General features: G+C 44.2%; 1 protein-coding gene across 1 annotated transcript in view; it reads left to right on the forward strand.

Moving 5' to 3' along the window:
- LOC119464482 (F-actin-monooxygenase MICAL3-like) overlaps positions 1-17,775 on the forward strand; it is an 81,762-nt gene extending 63,987 nt beyond the window's left edge. The window contains 4 exon segments of the mRNA XM_049656044.1: positions 2,274-2,370; positions 3,565-3,638; positions 6,673-6,787; positions 10,785-17,775. Coding sequence (XP_049512001.1) covers positions 2,274-2,370; positions 3,565-3,638; positions 6,673-6,787; positions 10,785-10,842 — 344 coding nt within the window. The 3' untranslated portion in view covers positions 10,843-17,775.
- Positions 17,776-18,121: the final 346 nt, after the last annotated feature.

Consider the following 18,121-nt stretch of genomic DNA (forward strand, 5'->3'; position numbering starts at 1 on the left):
ATGTCCGTTGTCAATGCATAGCCATTGTTTCTCACTTCCTTCACATAGCAGAGTAGCTCTTGTGTTGGCGCTGCAATCGGGAGCGCGCTTATGGCGCGCCCCTACAGCTCTTCCAATTCGGGAAACTTAAATGGCTTACCTCGGAAAGCGCGTTTTTTGCTGCTTGTGTTCTTCAAAGCTTCTTTCTGACTACACCGTCGTCGAATGCACTCCATGTCAAATTTTCTGGCGGCTGCACGCTTCCCATGTTTGAGAGCAAACTCAGCCACCTTCAATTTAAACCGAGCCGTGTAGCTGTTTAGGTGCTTGCCCATCGTGCTAAAATGTAAACGCCTGGATGAAAACAAGCCAGCAGTACAAAAGAGCCAAATGGCGTGCAAAGCATGTGCAAACGACCAACCAACGCACAAAACCGAAGTTAATGATGCTAATGCCGATATGGATAGCGCCAGTTCGACAGCGCGAGTTCGCCATTTGTTGACGGCGCCTGGAAGCTCGCAAAGGCACGCATATTTTTAACACGTGCGGTTCGAGGAAAGGGGGGGGGGGGGGTGCGGCCCTTACGCAGATTTTCATTTTTTTTTTTCGGATACATATTTCGGAAAAACGAGATGCGGCCCGTACATGCGTTTATACGACATATACAGCCCCCACAATATGGTTTTTTGCATTGAGTCCATTCATTTAAAGGTTAGACCACACCTTTGCAGGACGGATCTGTTAAAAAATTACTTTTTTAGTTCTGCGAACAATTGTCACATAGAATTCACTACCTGCAGATTTGATCTACCGCAAGAATGGGGACATGTTCTATCACCATTTGTCCACCGCAATAACGCCTTAATGGTGATGCAGGTCACTTGTGAATAAAGAATAAAATATATAAATTGATGCATTTTGCCAGTACTAAGCTGTGCAGCTCTAACTTGAGAATAAGAAAGAGACTCGTAAAGTAAATCCAGAACTGTGCTGTGAATAAAATTGAAAATGCTTAGCGTCACATTGATAGATAGAAACATGCCAGTAAGGAATGGAGAGAAGAAAACGGGTGTAGCTGATATTCTAGTTCAGAGTAAGTGGAATAAATGTAGTAGTGTTTAGAACAGATCACTGTTGGTTTATTAAAGTGGCAGAATGGGTTCTAAGGGTAGGAAGATGTAGTTGGGAATGACAGATTACATTAGGTTGTGTGATGAGACTGGTGAATTAGTGGGCATAAGGTGAAGTCAGCTGGCGCCAGGCAGGAGTGAGTACTGTAACTTGAAACCTCTGGGGGAGAGAGGTTTTTTTTTTTTTTTTTTTTCTTGCCATAGGCAGAAATAGGCATGACGATTATGACCCTAACAGACACATCATAACAGCATGGTAAAAAGAGTGGCTGAGAGTTGCCCTTACCCAGCTGACTTGCCCAATTGTCATTCTGTTACAACATTTTAGCATAGAGAACAAAATGAGCATTTTATCAGCCTAGACAGGCTTACCTCAGCTGGAACAACAGCAATTTCGTTGCTTTTTTCTTTCTTCTTTTTTATGCCATGATGGCACAGCACAGAGAAGATGAATAGTTGAGCAATAGTAATTCTCCTGCGTCATAGTGAAAGTATTAGGATTGCAAATTGAGCAATAAGCAGAAAGTGGAATAAGTGAAGATAAGCTGCGTTGGATTGCCGATGCTTGCTTTCAACTAAGCCTGAAGATTGAGGTGACCTTCAAATTACTCATGACTGGAAATTATATGCGAGACAAAAAGCTAATAAAGTCATAACCCATGGTCTGAAAGCGGCTTTCCTGAGACTTGAGTGAACTTGAGGCACATTTTAAAGCCAGAATTTCTGTGATGTTTAACTTGGTAATATAGGTAAGCTTTCATTGTGAGTATGAGTTAACAAATTTAGGCTAAAGTAATTAGCTAGCAGCTTAGGTTTCAGCTGTGAGCAGATGGATAGAAATGCCCCAAAGTGAGTAATTAGAACAACCTGGTGCCCATGTCTGCATTACCTGGCAGGTTATGACAAGAATGACAAGGAAGTTGCTACAAGTGTCATTTTCATATCTGGATGCAAGCATGGCTTTCCATGACAGGTTGTGAAAACACCAACTCCAATCTGCCTATGCACATGAAAAATTACTTTCTTGTGTATATTTATGTGTGCTTGATTAGCTGTCAGTTTTAGCCAGACTAAAGTTAATGCCCAAGTGGTAAGCTCACAGTCTTTGGAATAACACACGAGCATTTTACTGCGAAGTACTTATGTTTTTTCTGGACATTACAGATCTTCAAGCAGAAGAGAAGGACCTGACACAAGTGTTGTTTCGGTTAATGCGGCAGAAAAACAAGTTATCCAGGGAGGAGCAAGAACTGCTAATAAGGTACATAATTCAGTAATTTTGGTGTCATTACCGCAGCAGCATGCGTGGCAGTACCAAGCAAATTTCAGTAACATGCCTCTTAAATGTATATTCAGATGATGAATCGAATCACTGACTCCAACCATGGATGAAACGTGACATTACTCAGCAAATCTGAGTCACTACTGGCAAGACGGCAACACAATGCGATTCAGTGCCACCGTGCCGCATTATACTCTGTCCATAAACTGAATCACTAGTTTGGTCAGCCTTGGGAATTCACGTTGAAAGGTATTAGTAATGCAAGGAAGTAACTTACCTCCCTATTCTATGAGGAATTAACCACAGGGTGATGTCACCCTTTCACCAGACATCCACCATATTAGCCCACTGGCCATGGCATTGCGCTGCTGAGATCGAGGTCGCAGATTCAATCGTGGCCGTGGCAGCCACATTACGATGGGGGACGAAATGCAAGAACACTCTTGTACTTAGGTTTAGGCGTACGTTAAAAGACCCTAGGTGGTCGAAATTAATTTGGAGCCTCCCACTCTGGTGTGCCTCATAATCAGAATGTGGTTTTGGCACATAAAATGCCAGAATAACTTTTTTTTTTTTTTTCACCAGACGTCACATTCACGTCAAACTCCCTTCTGATGTGGGGGACTGTGTGAGCTACAAAGACTTTCCACGATTGAGCGATGGATTTGTTATCTGATCCTTAAGTACTGCATGTTATTGGTGGCTGTGCCACTTTATTGCCTGTGCGGGCATGGAAAGGAAATTCACTGGAAATAACGTTGTGGTAATCCGTTCCCTGATTGCATGGTTATGTCGAGTGTGGTAAGTACTCCTTCCAACTGTACCAAAGCAATGTTGTGCCCGTTGCTTGCCAAAGCTCCCAGCCGTGTCTCAGGCTCTGAACTACGTTGAGAAGGAGTTGCATCAGGAAGTGTGCTCAGTTACGAAACGTGCAACTTCTTTTAGAGAAGTACATCTAAGTGGGCAGGCAGGTTCGGCATTGCTCATGAGAGATGGCGATCTCTACCATTCGTACCAAGACTGATGTCATGGCTACCACGTTTTCCCGACACCAACCATGCTTTACAGCTTTCCTGTCAGCCTGCTGGAAATAACGATAATGACAGTTACTGACTTGGTGGTGATGTAGAGTGGTACGTTCTGCATCATCATCTCCTGGCGCTTTCTGCACAGGGTCAAGGACCTGGAACTAGAGGACCAACAGTCAAAACTGCAGCAGGAGATGCGTGAACGAATGGCGATTGATGGTAAGTGTCCTACGTTGCCAACACATGCTCTGCAATAAACATGGACAACTTGCTTTTATCCAGTGATGCCCTAACATTTTTCGCATTGTAATGCTTCATACTCTTATCTGTTCAGAACCAAATCAGTACTGCACAATTGTACTGTCATATATTCCATTCCATTAACATTAAGATAGGCTGAAGTCTGAAAGGCTGAGCAGGATAACCCCGTCCGGCAAAAACTTGAAGCCCACATCTTTCAAAGCAACTATACAGTATAGCTTAAAGCACACTAAAGTAAACTTTAGTATAGTTTCTCGGTTTTATCAGCGTCTATTTTAATTTTGACTTGTGCGTTCATGTCGCAAGACAGGAAAGCAGCCAAACTCATTGTGCAACTGGCATGACTTCATGAGCTAGCTAAATCCTTCAGATAGAGTAGACTCTCTTTAACCCTTTGCAGTCATGAGCATTTACCCGCTTTGAAGCTGTTCCATTCAGATACTAATCCATGCATTTTAAACATTGCTCAGAAAGAGCACTTATGTAACACAAACGCATTGCTATATTTTTTTTTTCTTTATTTTTTTCTGAGGCTTGTAACTGTACTGGAGCACTGTATGGTAGTGCTCGAAACATTCTCCTGGGTGGAGGCTGAGATTTCAACTGCAGGTTTCACAATAGAATATGGTCTCCTTACTGCCTTTCTATCACTACAACAAGGGTGGTTCTTACTGTAGCTTGCGGAACTCTTACAACTGAACGGTTGCTTACCGGAAAACACACAGAAAAAATTTGTCATCCTCATCATACTTAGCATACTGAAAAGCATGTGTGAATTTCTTCACTTGTACCACTCAAAAAATACTGCCCTCATATGCAGACACTGCAAAGTGCTATTTTTGGTAGCTGAAAAAAAAAATGTTTTGAAAAGGTGGCCTTCACAAATCCTAAAAAGAAAACCAGCGCGTGCAATGCACACACACAGTATTAGGCACTTTTCACCGTCTGTCCAGAATCAATTAAAAGCTTCATGTGTGGGGACAAACCTGGCACATGACCTCATATGGAAACATGAGACAAGGCAACCAAATGTTTCATTTAGTCATGTCAACGAGAGATTATCGAGATGATATGAGATGATTGTAGGTGTATGCAGATGATTAGGTACGTGCACTATGCTCGTGTCACGAAAGGATGCACAGTCAACAGGAAAATTGGACTGCAGGATCTCGGAAAAAGCCGAACAGCTCATTAGCCACAAAATGCAGCTTTGTATTCAGATTTCCGTCTTGTACTAGTACAGCCGCCGACCAATTTTTTGGACTCCAAAAATTCGAACTTGTTGGATATTCCGGACTTCATAAATGCACCGTCAGGGTTCCCATAGAGCTAGTGCATTTTCGAGACCAATTTTTCGGACGAATTTAGGCTCCCAAGTTCGATTTTCCGGACTAAATCGCACATTCCGAGCCACGCTACGCGTTCTTGGAGGCTGCCATGTTGGATTGCCCGCTGGCTTACCCAGGCGTGGCTTCCAGTGGCCCGCTGTATAGCCTCCAAGTTTGGGAAATGCACGAAAGCACGCCTCATCCTCCCATCTCGGAGGCCATACCCACTCTTCCTTAGCTGCCAAAACGCTCTAGGGGCTACACATTTTTCTTTTCTTATTCGGTCAGCACTATCGTCATAATCACTTTGTGTGATATCTGTTTTTTATTAATATTTCTTTTAAGTTCGGTTGCTATTTTGCACGTGGTGTGTGCACCTCGGAGACATGTGCGGCTTCGCATTTGTGCGATTGGCGCCACCTCCTGAGCTAAGTGGTGTGAAGCGTAGCCTCCATGATCAGCTCTGGCAGCGCATCGTTACTGAGCCATTACAGAGTTAGCAAGATTACACTTCTCCACTGGGCTACGTGCGAAATGGAAATGAATGAAATCAACTTTATTCAAGGTCCTGCCGTATGGGAAGGCCGGAGTGAATGACGCGCTGCCGGAGCTGGTCGCAGAGGTCACTTGTGAAGTAACGAGGCTCGTTAACAATACATAAGAAAATATTAAGTTGAGCTAGATTGAAAGATTGAGCTTCTCGAATAACGAATTCGCCATTTGTAGCGAGAACACCAAGTTTTTGTTAGTGAGAAAATGACTAAAATAGAATATTGTAGTGGCACCAGCTGTTGTGGACTGTGGTACTTCTCATGTGGCATCAGCCCTGGCTGAATCACGGGCAACGGCATAGAAGGAGGTCACGTGGAAATTACGTCAACTCATCCGTCTTCGCATGGCCGGTTCAAATTGAGGAGCAGTGGCGGGATCTTGGGTGGCAATTTTCTACACAAGTTGATAAATTTTCACACAGAAAACGATGATATACTTTTAGACGAATAATCTATCGATCTAGCTCGACTTAGTATTTTCCTTTAGTGTCCCCTTAAAGGCCAAATGCAACACATTTTTGGACCACATAAAAACTTCGTTCGGATAGCGTAGATCTTGAGCAACGTCTGTGTAGTTTCAAGCTGTATGTACATGTGCATTTGTTACGAAAAGCTCACAGAAATATGCATTTTGACACCAAAACAAAAAGAAAGACGCAGAACCGGGAACATTGAGAACCACTGTGGCACCTGAGCATGACCTCTGAGATCAGGCAATGCCCATGGCCTATGAAGATGTTGGTGGCTGTTTTTAGGTCTACATCACATGATTTGACCACCAGGTGTCCCAGTCCTCTGCTTAGGCACTGTTTAAAGGTTGTTAAGAAAATTAGACAAATACCAGCCCTGCAACTTTGGCAAGATTTTTTGGAGAGTATATACAATTCATTTATGGCCAATTTTGACCACAGTGAGATTTCATTGCAGTTTGCGTTAAACAGGGCAGTGATGTTTTGCTTAATTTTAGCATGTCTTTCGTGATTCTTATCCATAACCTCGAGACATGCTTACGTGTGTGCATCGCGTCGCTGGTGTCCAGAATATCAGAGGTGAAGACAGCATGGCGTGTGTGTGGTATTTTGCTTCACATGTACCTGATCTTTTTCTTTGCAGATGCAGAGAAGTCTCCACGAGACATTGAGAAGGAGCGAGAAATCCTCAACGAGATGCTGGAAATTGTGGAGAAGCGAGATCGGCTAGTGGCCCAGATGGATCAGCTTAGGATACGGTACGAACACCACACTGATGAGCGCTAGCTCACATGTGAAACATTATGTAATACCGTTAACCTTCTAAGGGCCCTGAAGTACTTTTCGTGAAACCTGAGCAAAACACTGAAATGCATGCAATGCCTTTCAAAGAGTGTATTGATGAAGGAATTTTAATGCGATTATCATTTTTTGGGAGCATCGGGATGTGGTATTACCTACCTGGCGGTATGTACAGTCGAATCCCGGCACAACGAAGTCCGCTTCAACGAAATTTTCACCACAACGAAGTTTTTTTCATTCCCCGTCGATGTCCCATAGAACATAACGCATTGAAATACCCTCCAAAACGAACTACTTCACGGACACATTTTCACTTCAACGAAATTTTTACGAAGCAGACGTGAGCAAAATTTTTTAAGCGGCGGCTCACCGAAACCCCTAAAGCTCTTTTTTCATGCCTTAACAAACCATCGACCTTCATAGCGTAAACACACAGAAACTTGAGCTGCTCGGGCTGCAATGTAAACAAAACAAAGCCGCCATGCCGCGTTAGTGATGGCGATGCAACGCGCCCGTATGGAGGAGCATCCGAGCTCCGAAGAAACGTTTTGGGTCATATTTGTTAGAAAAATAATACGCCTATAAATTACATACACGCATCAATTTTATTTTTATAGTATGTCTAATTATTAATGTTCTATAACGTTTCGTGAGAATTTCTCGGGTGTACAACACCAATTAAAATGTTGCGGTTGCGAGGTCAAATCCCGGTAGGGTGCGCCGAGGCGTTCACGCGATGCACGCTTGACAACAAGCGATTGCACGCCAGTTGCTCATTGTCTCCCGAAGGTATCAAATCGGTATTCGGAGAAGCATGTCGCCGCCGACAAAGAAGCGGAAGTTTTTGTCGCTGGAAGAGAAGGCTAAAGTTATCGCCCAGGCTGAAGGCGGAAAGAGAAAGTCAGTCATCGCAGAAGAATTTGGGATTCCGGCGAGCTCCCTTTCTACTATACTGAAGTGCAAGGACGCTATAGCGAAAGCGCTAGCTTCCGGGACGTCGGCGAAACACAAGAAAGTGACTCAGCCGGTGCACGAGGACTTGGACAAGGCAGTATACACCTGGTTTGTGGAGACGCGGGCCAAGAAGATCGCTCTTAGCGGTGATATTGTGCGACAAAAAGCACTGAATTATGCCTGCTTGCTAGGCATAGATGACTTTAAGGCCAGTGTAGGTTGGCTGAACAGATTCAAGTCGCGCCACAGCATCATCGGCAAAGTTTTGTGCGGTGAAGCCGCTTCGGCGGATAGTGACGGCGCCGCTGCGTGGATGTCAGCTAGCCTCGTAGGCATCCTGAATGACTACTCACCGTCGGATATTTACAATGCAGATGAGACTGGACTCTTTTACGAAATGCTACCCACCAGGACCCTGGATTTTAAGGGGCTGCGCTGCCACGGAGGCAAGCACAGTAAGAAGCGAATAACCGTGCTCCTGTGCGCCAACATGGACGGTTCAGACAAGCGGCCGCTGTTGGTCATCGGCAAAAGTGCCAAACCACGCTGCTTCAAAGGAAACCGGAGCCTTCCCGTGAAGTACATGGCTAACACTCGGGCGTGGATGACCCGGGCTATTTTCGGAGAGTGGGTCCAGGCTTTCGACCGGGACATGGGCAGGCAAGGCCAAAAGATTTGTCTACTCTTAGACAATTGTTCCGCCCACATCATAGAGGACGACGCCGAGCTGGAAAACGTGCAGTTAAAGCTTTTCCCACCGAACTGCACCTCCATCATTCAACCCCTCGACCAAGGGGTCATCCAGAGCGTCAAGCGGGCCTACCGTGAGCGCCTCATTCAAAGGCTGCTTCTAAATACGCAGTTGGGCCGCGAAACAAAAGTGGACCTGTTTATGGCGCTCCAAATGATTGCTGCTTCGTGGTGCGCAACGAGAAGCGCCATAATCAGCAATTGCTTCCGCCATGCTGGGTTCAGCGCGCAGGCTACCGAGACTTCGGACTCCGAAAATGAAGATATACATGGAGACGGGTCGCCGTCTGATGAAGTCGAAGCCGCGTGGGCAGCCCTGCTGGAAAGTGGAGATGTGCCCGCCGGTGTACATCCAGACGAGTACATCCAAGCTGACTCGTGCGTGGTGGTGCGCGAGGAAATGACCGACGAAGACATCCTGAACAGCGTCCGGGAAGACTGTGTTTCGTCGGACGAAGATGATGCAGCCGCGCAACGTGAGCCCGGACAACCGACTACATCGCAGGTAATGGATGCATTCGACACGATCAGGCGTTCCATCGGGACCACGGACAACGATCAGGCAATGGCTTTGCTGGCGGCATGCGAGAACCTCGTTGTGCCATCACTTGGCAGGAAGCAGAAGCAAGCTAAGCTGACTGATTTTTGGCATTAAAGATTGCTTTTTGCGTCAGCGAGTCGCGTGTCACCTATGTATTTGAATAATATCGCGACAACGAATTTCCGCGACAACGAAATTTTTCGCGCTCCCCGTCAATTTCGTTGTAGTGGGATTCGACTGGTACCTAACCTCTTTCACCCAGTGACCCAAGTTGTCTACTAGCCTGGGCCGCTGGGTATGTGCTAGCTGCTGTCTTGCTGAGCAGACAACATGGGCCGTTGAGTATGTGCCCGAATAGACTACTTGCTGTTGGCGGCTGTCTGACCTAGTAGACAACTTTCGTCAGTGGCTATGTGCCTGAGCAGAAAACTTCTGCACCTACCTCTTTCACATCACCCTTCAATAAAAAGAGAAATCCTTTAAAATTTATGCGATGCTGAGTGGTACAGAACCCGTGTCACATGGGTTCCTCAAGCGCAGCAGCCCAACGCATTAGAACGGTGCTATGAATGCACTCGGGCAGCGAGGGAACAAGTCTCGGCATTCACATGCACCGGTGCACCGTGCATCTTGGAGGCCATTCGCACACTTCGGAGCTGTGCCATCAGGTGGCTGCAGCACGTGCCTCCCGAAAGTCGCATTTCGGCAGTGGCAATACAGTGTGTCACTGCATTGATTTTATGGTAATCGCGGTAACGTCGACATTCATCTTGAAATGGGTTCAGCTGCACGTTTTTTTTTTTTTTTTTTTTAAAGGAGCCTAATATGAACGGTAACAAGTGCATCACTTACTTTGCCCATTCCCTCTCAACTTAGTGATTCCTCTCAGCTGGTTCAGCACTCATAGCATTGCCTTTCCAATTTCTCATTTCTTTCTTTTTCATCTTTCACAAGTGCACTTTAGTGATAGCTCTTCAATGTAAGGAACTTGACCAAGGTACCTGAGAGTAATAGAGGGGTTGTAACATGATGGGCAGGGTACACTAACAGACATTGTGATCACTGTTTTCTTGATGATCTGGAAGAGTGTGCATGTGAAGGGCATCTGTGGACCATCGGGATCATTGTGCATGTCATCACCGACGTTGCAATAGGGCAGAAAATAAAGTGGGGTTTTGGAAGCCGCAGAAGATAGCACGCAGAACAATACTTGACTCGCATGTTCACAGCAGCACCCTTTACAGATGAGGAATGTTCGATTAACATGTTCACAAAGTGTTTCCCTAAAATTTTTAATGTAATTAATAATATTAAATATTTTGTACTTCATAAGGTAGAAATAGAAATATGGAGAGTTTAGATAATACATAAATAAAATATTTTCTTCAACACATGTAATGCTATTTTTGAGTATGTTCAACTGGGACGCTTGAATATGAGTAGTGGAGTATGAAGTGCCGCTTAAGCATGTAGTTGGCTTACCACTTACCGCCATAGTTAGGGGCCCTTTTCTGTGACAGGCAAGCTGTTATAGTTGTAATAACCACAGCCTATACTTGGCCATGATCAAATACTCGAAAGAATTGAATGTCAAATTTTCTAAATAATACTTCAATTGGAAACAGAAATGTCTGATTTATATTCGAAATACCGAATAGCATGCATATGCACTTTAACACTCATGCATTGCTGGTTGGCTTTCATTGCAGGGAAGAAACGGAGGAGAAGGAGCTCGCCGCCCGCATCCTCACCCAAGGTGCCACTTGAGAGTGATTTCTCCTAGGTACACCCAGTCAATGACGCCAACCTGCCGCCCGAAGAGCAAGCCACACTTTGTCGAGTCATCTCGGGCTTGCCACTGTTCAGCCTGGCCTACTTGCATCTTGCCATTATTGCTCACTTCTTGCCGCTAGTGAACCCGCCTAGGCTACTCACCCAAAGAAGGGCACAATGCCTGCGCTTCGCTGACAGGCCAGCCAATGTGATGCCAATGTGTTGCCAGTGCCGTGGAAAATGGCCACACTGCTTGCACTTTGTCAATGGGCCAGCCGGTGTGATGCCAGCGAGTCCCAGGGTTTCTTTAAGAGGAAACTTTGCCTTGAACAAAACTTTTTCTTCTGCGAGTTATAAATAGGAAATAGAGAAATGGCTTTTTGTAGGCAAGCTCTGTGCACATTAGTGTTCAAGAAAAGTTGAATTCAGGTGACTGGTAGAGGCACAGCCGAAGTTTATGCCCCTAATTTTTTAGAAAGGTGAAGTTGCTAATTATTTCTACAATATTTAGCGACTTGTCTATTAAGTGTCCCAAGTGTCTTCTAAGGGCCTAAATTGTAGTTGATTACAGCTCCCTCTGGCAGTAACAAGAACGAGTATCGAAATTCTGTGAGGTACAGCTGAAGCGCTCCAGTAAAACAGAGATGGCAAGCTAGATTACGACTCACGTTAGGTGACAAATCACCGTGTTGGTTAAGGAGCTCTGCTGAAGTGTTGTTCATTTAAACAATGGAAGACATATCTGACCAAATGGGATACAAGTCATTGATCTTGCCTGCTTGAAATACGCTTTCAACTGCAGTGCGTAGGATTTTGTCGTCTGGTTTCATTCTGAGGCTATTAAGAAAATACTATTCTTTGGATTTTGTTTTTAATATTGCAGCTTTTTGGCAGTTCTTTTAGAAGATTAAGGGCTTAGATCAATGTCTTGCATCAGTCAGTTACTAAAATTTACCTCTTTTGTGAATTAAGTTACCTTTTATCATAATCAGTCCAACAGTTGTTGAGGAAGGCCATTTCTCTTTTTATATGTAGGTAGGAGAAAGTGCACAAGGCAAAGTTTTCTCTTAAGAAGCACTGACTATTGAGGAGCTGGTTTCTGATGTGCTTTGTCGTGACAATGGAGTGTTTTCGTCAGGCTCCTTGAACGTTGCTGACGTGCTGGTCTCATTCTGGTGGTGCTGCTGGCATGCTAATATGCTAAAACAGATTTAGCAGTGAATACCACAATTGTGATTATTCTGTGTTACAATTAGTGCATTTCTTTTTTCTTTTCTTCTTCCCTTCGTATTTAACAAATGGCTGTATAGCTTATGCGAGCGATCAAAAACTGATGTAGTGCTTGGCAGTATCACCTGTCAGCTTTTGTGCGTGCGTCAGCATTCTTGACGCCTCAGTCACTGCATGAGAGCTACAAGATACTCAAATGCTGGCACACGTCGGCAACCAGTTGGCGTGCCATATCTGCACGTGACAGGTTCTGTTAATTGAGATTACTTCCGGATGACGTGTATTGACGTGTGCAAGTGCATGAGCCAAGGAATATTGAAGTAATGCCAGCAGCTTAGACACTGTCGCATCCGTCATGAGCAGCTGCAGACTGTATTATGTCGTGATGGAGTCTGCCTTGTGCACTATACATTTTCACTTATTTAAAAGGAAGAAAAATGGGTCACCGCTACTGTTAGCGAGTTTATTGTCTAGCCACTGGAGTGGCAATAAATATGCTGGTACCTGACAAAATCAAGCATCATCACTTAAAATTAGAACAAGAAGTCATTTCTGAGAAGTGCTTGATCAGGTTTTGCAACACCTCTTAGTATTCCGCATGCAGAAGAGGTTTCAATGGACCTTGATGCACTCACCTAAGGACACAAGAACAGAAATGTGCCCTAGTTCTGAGAAAAATTTTTGTTTTGAAAAGAAGGAGAATTCAGCCAGAAATTCATGTGCCTGAGCAGCTGTTTTACTGTTTATGAAGGTAGGAAAAGTGTGACAGGAATGACAACAACGAAGTCTTGTGCAACTAGCTATAATGGTTCTGCAATCTATGGTTTGCAACATTCAGCAGGTAGCGGCACCACTTCTGTGAAGCCCGGTTGCACAACTATTTCAATTATTTGCCACTGATCTAGTATGATGATGTCTTGCTGAGCAGATTTTATCGTTATCAAGCAAGGCAGCAGCGCTCAGACTTGTGATGACATGCATTTGTAGACGTATGAACTTTCGCGGTCTGATTGGGCAGACCTTTCTTGGTCCATTGACAGAGCGTTCGGATTGAGCATTTTAATTGTTGCGTTAATTGGTGTGTACTGCACGACTACTGTCTGTGTTTCCTGCCTGCAAGCTGTGCCATGTTTTATGACAGCAAATGAATTTTTTTAGTGGAAGCTTTGTAGCTGCATATCAACATTACAAACTGGGACGGAGGACACGGGCCAGCCAAAAGCTGGTGTCTGATAGTGAAACAATAGGTCAACACGTCTGTGGTAACCAATGGCATCCAGTCATAGTTTATGGTTCGATTAGTTAGATAATTTTTTGCTCTCAGCAATGTCAATACCTTGGCAAGGCAACTGCATTGCACATTGGGGAAACAATCTTCGAGCCAATCGAGCCCTTCTGTGGATGCAGGAGAGAACACGTGAAGTGTGCTGAGCTCCATTTGTGCGCTTCTTTTTGATTGTGTCCTTCGGAGGTTGCACTGTGATTATCTTTACAATTTTGCAATTTGATACGCAGCACTGCATTCCAAACGGAAGCATAACGTACAAATTACAGGATAACCGCGTAAGCTAAACACATTGTAGAGTGCATGACAAGTACCGAGGCAAATTAGAACCTTTAAATAGAAGGCACAGCAGCACCTTTACTCGGTATGCAAGCGAATGAAAATAGTTCAAGAGGGTAGAAATGCCAAGCCATGCGACAAACTCGTAGCTCATTTACACTGTCGGGTGTACAAGGTCACACAAGGTCAGGGAAGAACAGTTGGAGGCTTTGAAAAGTTCATATTAAGGCATGCATTCCAAATTGTGAGCGCCACAATGTGTGTTGGCTTCCTAGATTGCTCAAAATGCATAAACGTATCATACGTGCCACTCACTGTGGCGACATCGTGAAATGCTTCCACCATGCTTTTTCAACTTTGCCCCCGTGGTTTGTGAAATTAGGGAATTAGTCATTTAAAGGCTGCTGGGCGTTCTGTGTTCAGTTACAGTTACATTGTTTAACTGTTCAGAACCACACATTTTAGACTTGTAGAAGATCAATTCAGCTATTATGCCAGTCAAAATAGTCAGTAATTGAATGAACCAAACAACATGTTTTAAGCTTTCAATTGGCATGTAGCATGTCGCCCCGCACATATCGAGTACACAGCAGGCAACATGTTGGAAAAGTGGTTTTTGAAAGTTCGTAATGTCGTAACCTGCGGTTTTATTTTAACAATTGTAAATGACGATGTCATGCTTACTTCTGCTTCATTTTCGTTCAAGTTTAGCAACGAGATAGCATTTTTTGGTATGTGTCATTCAGCAAAACACTCGGCATCATTATTTGCCTGGTTCGTAGGAATTTTTAATTTTTTTAATTTTAAGTTCATCATGGTATGCACACTTCATCAAAGTAAGCTGCTCCACCGACACAGATGGTGTCGCCACCTGTTGGAAACTCGAAGTCCATGCAAACAATGATGCCAAGTGTTTTACTGAACAGTGCAGATAAAAAGAATACACTCAAATTTCGAAAATATCACTGAGAACAAAGTGCCAAGTACAAAATCTTCTTTTGAGAATTGTTAAAATAAAACCACAGGCAAGTGTATAGTATTTGCTTGCTTCTGGTTTGTAAGATGGCCTTGTTTCTTTGTTGCACAAAAGACTTGGAACTTGGGGATACACTTATGAAACTATTGGAATGCTTGGAAGACCTTGCATAAAGGTGCTACTAAAGCTCAAATTTATTTGAAAAGCTAGCTTCGTCTGTTCTTGCAAGAGGAGTAGAGGCAACTCTCTGTTCTGCATTTTTTTGTTGGTGATATTCAGTATTTAAACTATCGCATAATTAGCGCATTTCCTCCAGTCATATCGAGATTGCAGTTAACATCATTTTGTTGGGTTTTTATTGTCTGAAATGTTAGTGTCACCACACTGAAATGAATAGGCATGTCACACCATCCCCTGAGCATCACATAAGCAACCCTTCATGATCAGCAGTCTGAAGGCAAGAGTTGCAAGTTGACCTCAATACCCTATCAACACAAAAGGGTTGGGTAAGTGATGTGGTGGGAAGCCAGCCTTCTGGTGAATACCCGTTTAGTTCTTCCTCTCCTTATATTCACATAAATGGCCAATGTGTGTGTAGCACACATTGACAGCTGATGAATTCACGCCGGGCCCGTTATTGCCCATTTAGAATGCACATTGTTGTAGGCCAAGGCGTGCGGAGGTTGGCGATCTTTGTATATATATAGCGCAGTTCGTAACATTTTCTTGTGCGGGCATTTTTTTTTTTTTTTTAATCTAGGCGAACAACTTGAGCAGGCTGTTTCTTGCATGTTAGTTATATTCTGTCGTATTTTATTCGCATCGTATTTTTTCTTTGCGTTTTAGAACTTGAGGTGCTGTTATGCCTTGTCTTCTCTATGTGCCTTTCACGTAAACCTGTATAGATTTACTTGTGGCAGCTTCTGATGTCACACCAGTTTACGCTGCCCTAGTGACAATGATTTTTTTTTTCACTCTGGTTCAAAGCAGTAGCACCACCAGATTGAAAAGACAAAAGAACAAATACGTTGCTTAATTCGTCATGTGATGTGTCATCATTGACAATGCACGCTGTCATCTGTGATGGTGTTAAGCCTAATGTATAGCTATGGTTGTGCAAACAGTTGTATACAGCTTACATGCTTCGCCTCATTACGTGGCAGTGAGCCACCATTTAAGATTACACTGCTTCCAATACAGGCGGCATATTTTAGAAAGTGCATTCACTCATTTCGAAACTCCTCAGCTCGCAGCAGAAGATTTTTAGGGCCCTTGAACACGCGCTTGCGGGAACAAATATGCTCACCATGGTGCAAGGGTACAGCTACAGAACACAAAAGAAACATGGCCAGGCATGAATAGAAATGCCCAGGATAAATATGGCAGCCTCGAAAGGTTCTACCAGTTGCCTGTTCGTTCTTGCATAACGCCAACCCTCCAGCATCAGTGCGCGAGTGGTGCTGTGCCAAACGCAGTGCCCCTGCATCTGTACCATCTGGTAAACTCGCCCTCTTGATGCTGTTACCATTGCGCCACCTGTGAACGCACCACTGAACTAAACAGGCAGTGGATTAGAACATTTCTGCATATTGTTACGGTCCTTGCCAGAAGCCGTCTGCACAAGTGCGGTGTGAATAGCATCATGTGGCAGCTAGGGACAGTAATAGCACATGCGAAGCAGTAAGGCTGTGCTGATTTTTAACTGCAAGAGGTGTGTGCGCAGTGGCATTTTCAGTCTTCAGAGTTTGCAACTCCGGTGTGTTCAAAGGACTGTGAGCTTCAGTGACGCTGTGGTGGGACGTTCCTTGAAGATGTGACTCGAATTTAGGTGGACGTTGGATCAGCTCGAAGGAAATGCATACATTTCAGCAACGGTGCAAAAGTGTCACTGACCTGTCACGAAGCCTGTCGAGTGGCATGTTCTTCTTTCTTTTTTTTTTCCCCTCATTGCAACCATGCTGTCAGTGTTGTGGTCGCACGCGGCTGTCATTAAAACGGATCTGCGCTTCGTTAACCTCGTTGACTTCGCGCCGCCGCTGACAGACAGTGTTGCCTGGCACTGCGTAAACAACGGAGGTTTCCACTGCTTCGCCCTTGCTTGCAGTTTACGCCGACGAGTGCACTTTGCTCTCAATGCTGGCGAACCGAACCAGATTGAAGGACCCGCCACAAACGTACGACAGCTTATGCCTGCTACAAGCGACGCTCTTACACAACAATGTTCTGTGAAAATAATTATGTAGGACTTTGTACATATACGTAAGCCCCGCAGCGTTGCGCTGTCATTCGTGTAGCTTTCACGAGCCTTGATCAAAGGTCCGTCGTCCACCCGCTTTGAGATGTGCGCTTCGCACTATGCCCATAGGTTGTATAAAAGTATCCGGAGTGGCCAGCACTCCTTAGCAAAGCCGATGCATGCTTGCCCTTGGAGCAAGGTTGTAATTGGTGCCACGCTTTCTGGCGTTAGTCTCCAGATTTCGGTCTGTGGGTGTGTCCTTCCACTAGGAACCTTCGTCGTCAATGCATGCACAATGGCCTCTCGCTTCGCCGATAGGGACTCGAGCTAGCAAACACATCTTAGTATAATAATAAAGAACCTGCCCATTTTGCACAAAGAGTGTATGTGTGTGTATGTGTATGCTTGGATGGCTTAATTGTGTGAAGAATAAAAAAAGGAGTTTGTTAGGCCACGGTTTTTCCCGAACCGTGGCAGCACAGTTTCTGCCTAAGCAGCTGAGATTTTGCGGCTGGCAGCTTATATTATAGTAATGTGCAAAAAATGAGCAGCTGCGTGTTTACACGGCTTGTCGTGTGAAAGCTTTACGAACTGCTCTTGTTTTTCATTTTCTGAGAAATATATTTTGCTGGAACAGTTATATATAGGCTCTCGTTTTAGAGCTCTCGCGGCTGATGTTTCGATGCTTTCTTACCATTCTCTGTTGTAAACTTTTTTTTTTTGCAGTGCACAGATCTGTAACAGAGCTGTGCTTGCCTGTAACATTGCTGCGACTCGGCTTTCGGTTGTTCAGATAGTGTCGGCGGCAGCAGCAGAAACGTTCTGTATAATTAAGGCCAAGGGGCTTATAGAGCTATTGACTTTTCCTGTAAACACCGTTATTCACGTTTGAATAAAAACGAGACTCGAAAAATAACGAAATGTGGCTATTTACTGTGGCTATTATTAATGTGTCTATTCTACACTATAAAAAAAGGTTACTCCCTTTGGAGCGTATCTTGGATCCGAACAATAGTCTCATCTGTATTGCTTGCGTTTCCTATGTTTAAAACTGTTCTCCCTGCTATCCTGTCAAGAACATTGTGTCACACAGATACACACTTCCCCTCCGTCTCGACGGTGCACTGTATGCAGTAATTTACACCAATAAGGATGCCTTACAAACTTAAAAGTGCAAGTTTCATGCCCTTGCACTTATCGAAACAGGGTTTTTTTTTTTTTTCCAACACCCATAGAAAGAGTTGCTGTAATTATATAATCTTAAACT

The sequence above is a fragment of the Dermacentor silvarum genome, chromosome 9, assembly GCF_013339745.2.
Source record: "Dermacentor silvarum isolate Dsil-2018 chromosome 9, BIME_Dsil_1.4, whole genome shotgun sequence".
In the NCBI taxonomy this organism is placed as follows: Eukaryota; Metazoa; Arthropoda; class Arachnida; order Ixodida; family Ixodidae; genus Dermacentor; species Dermacentor silvarum.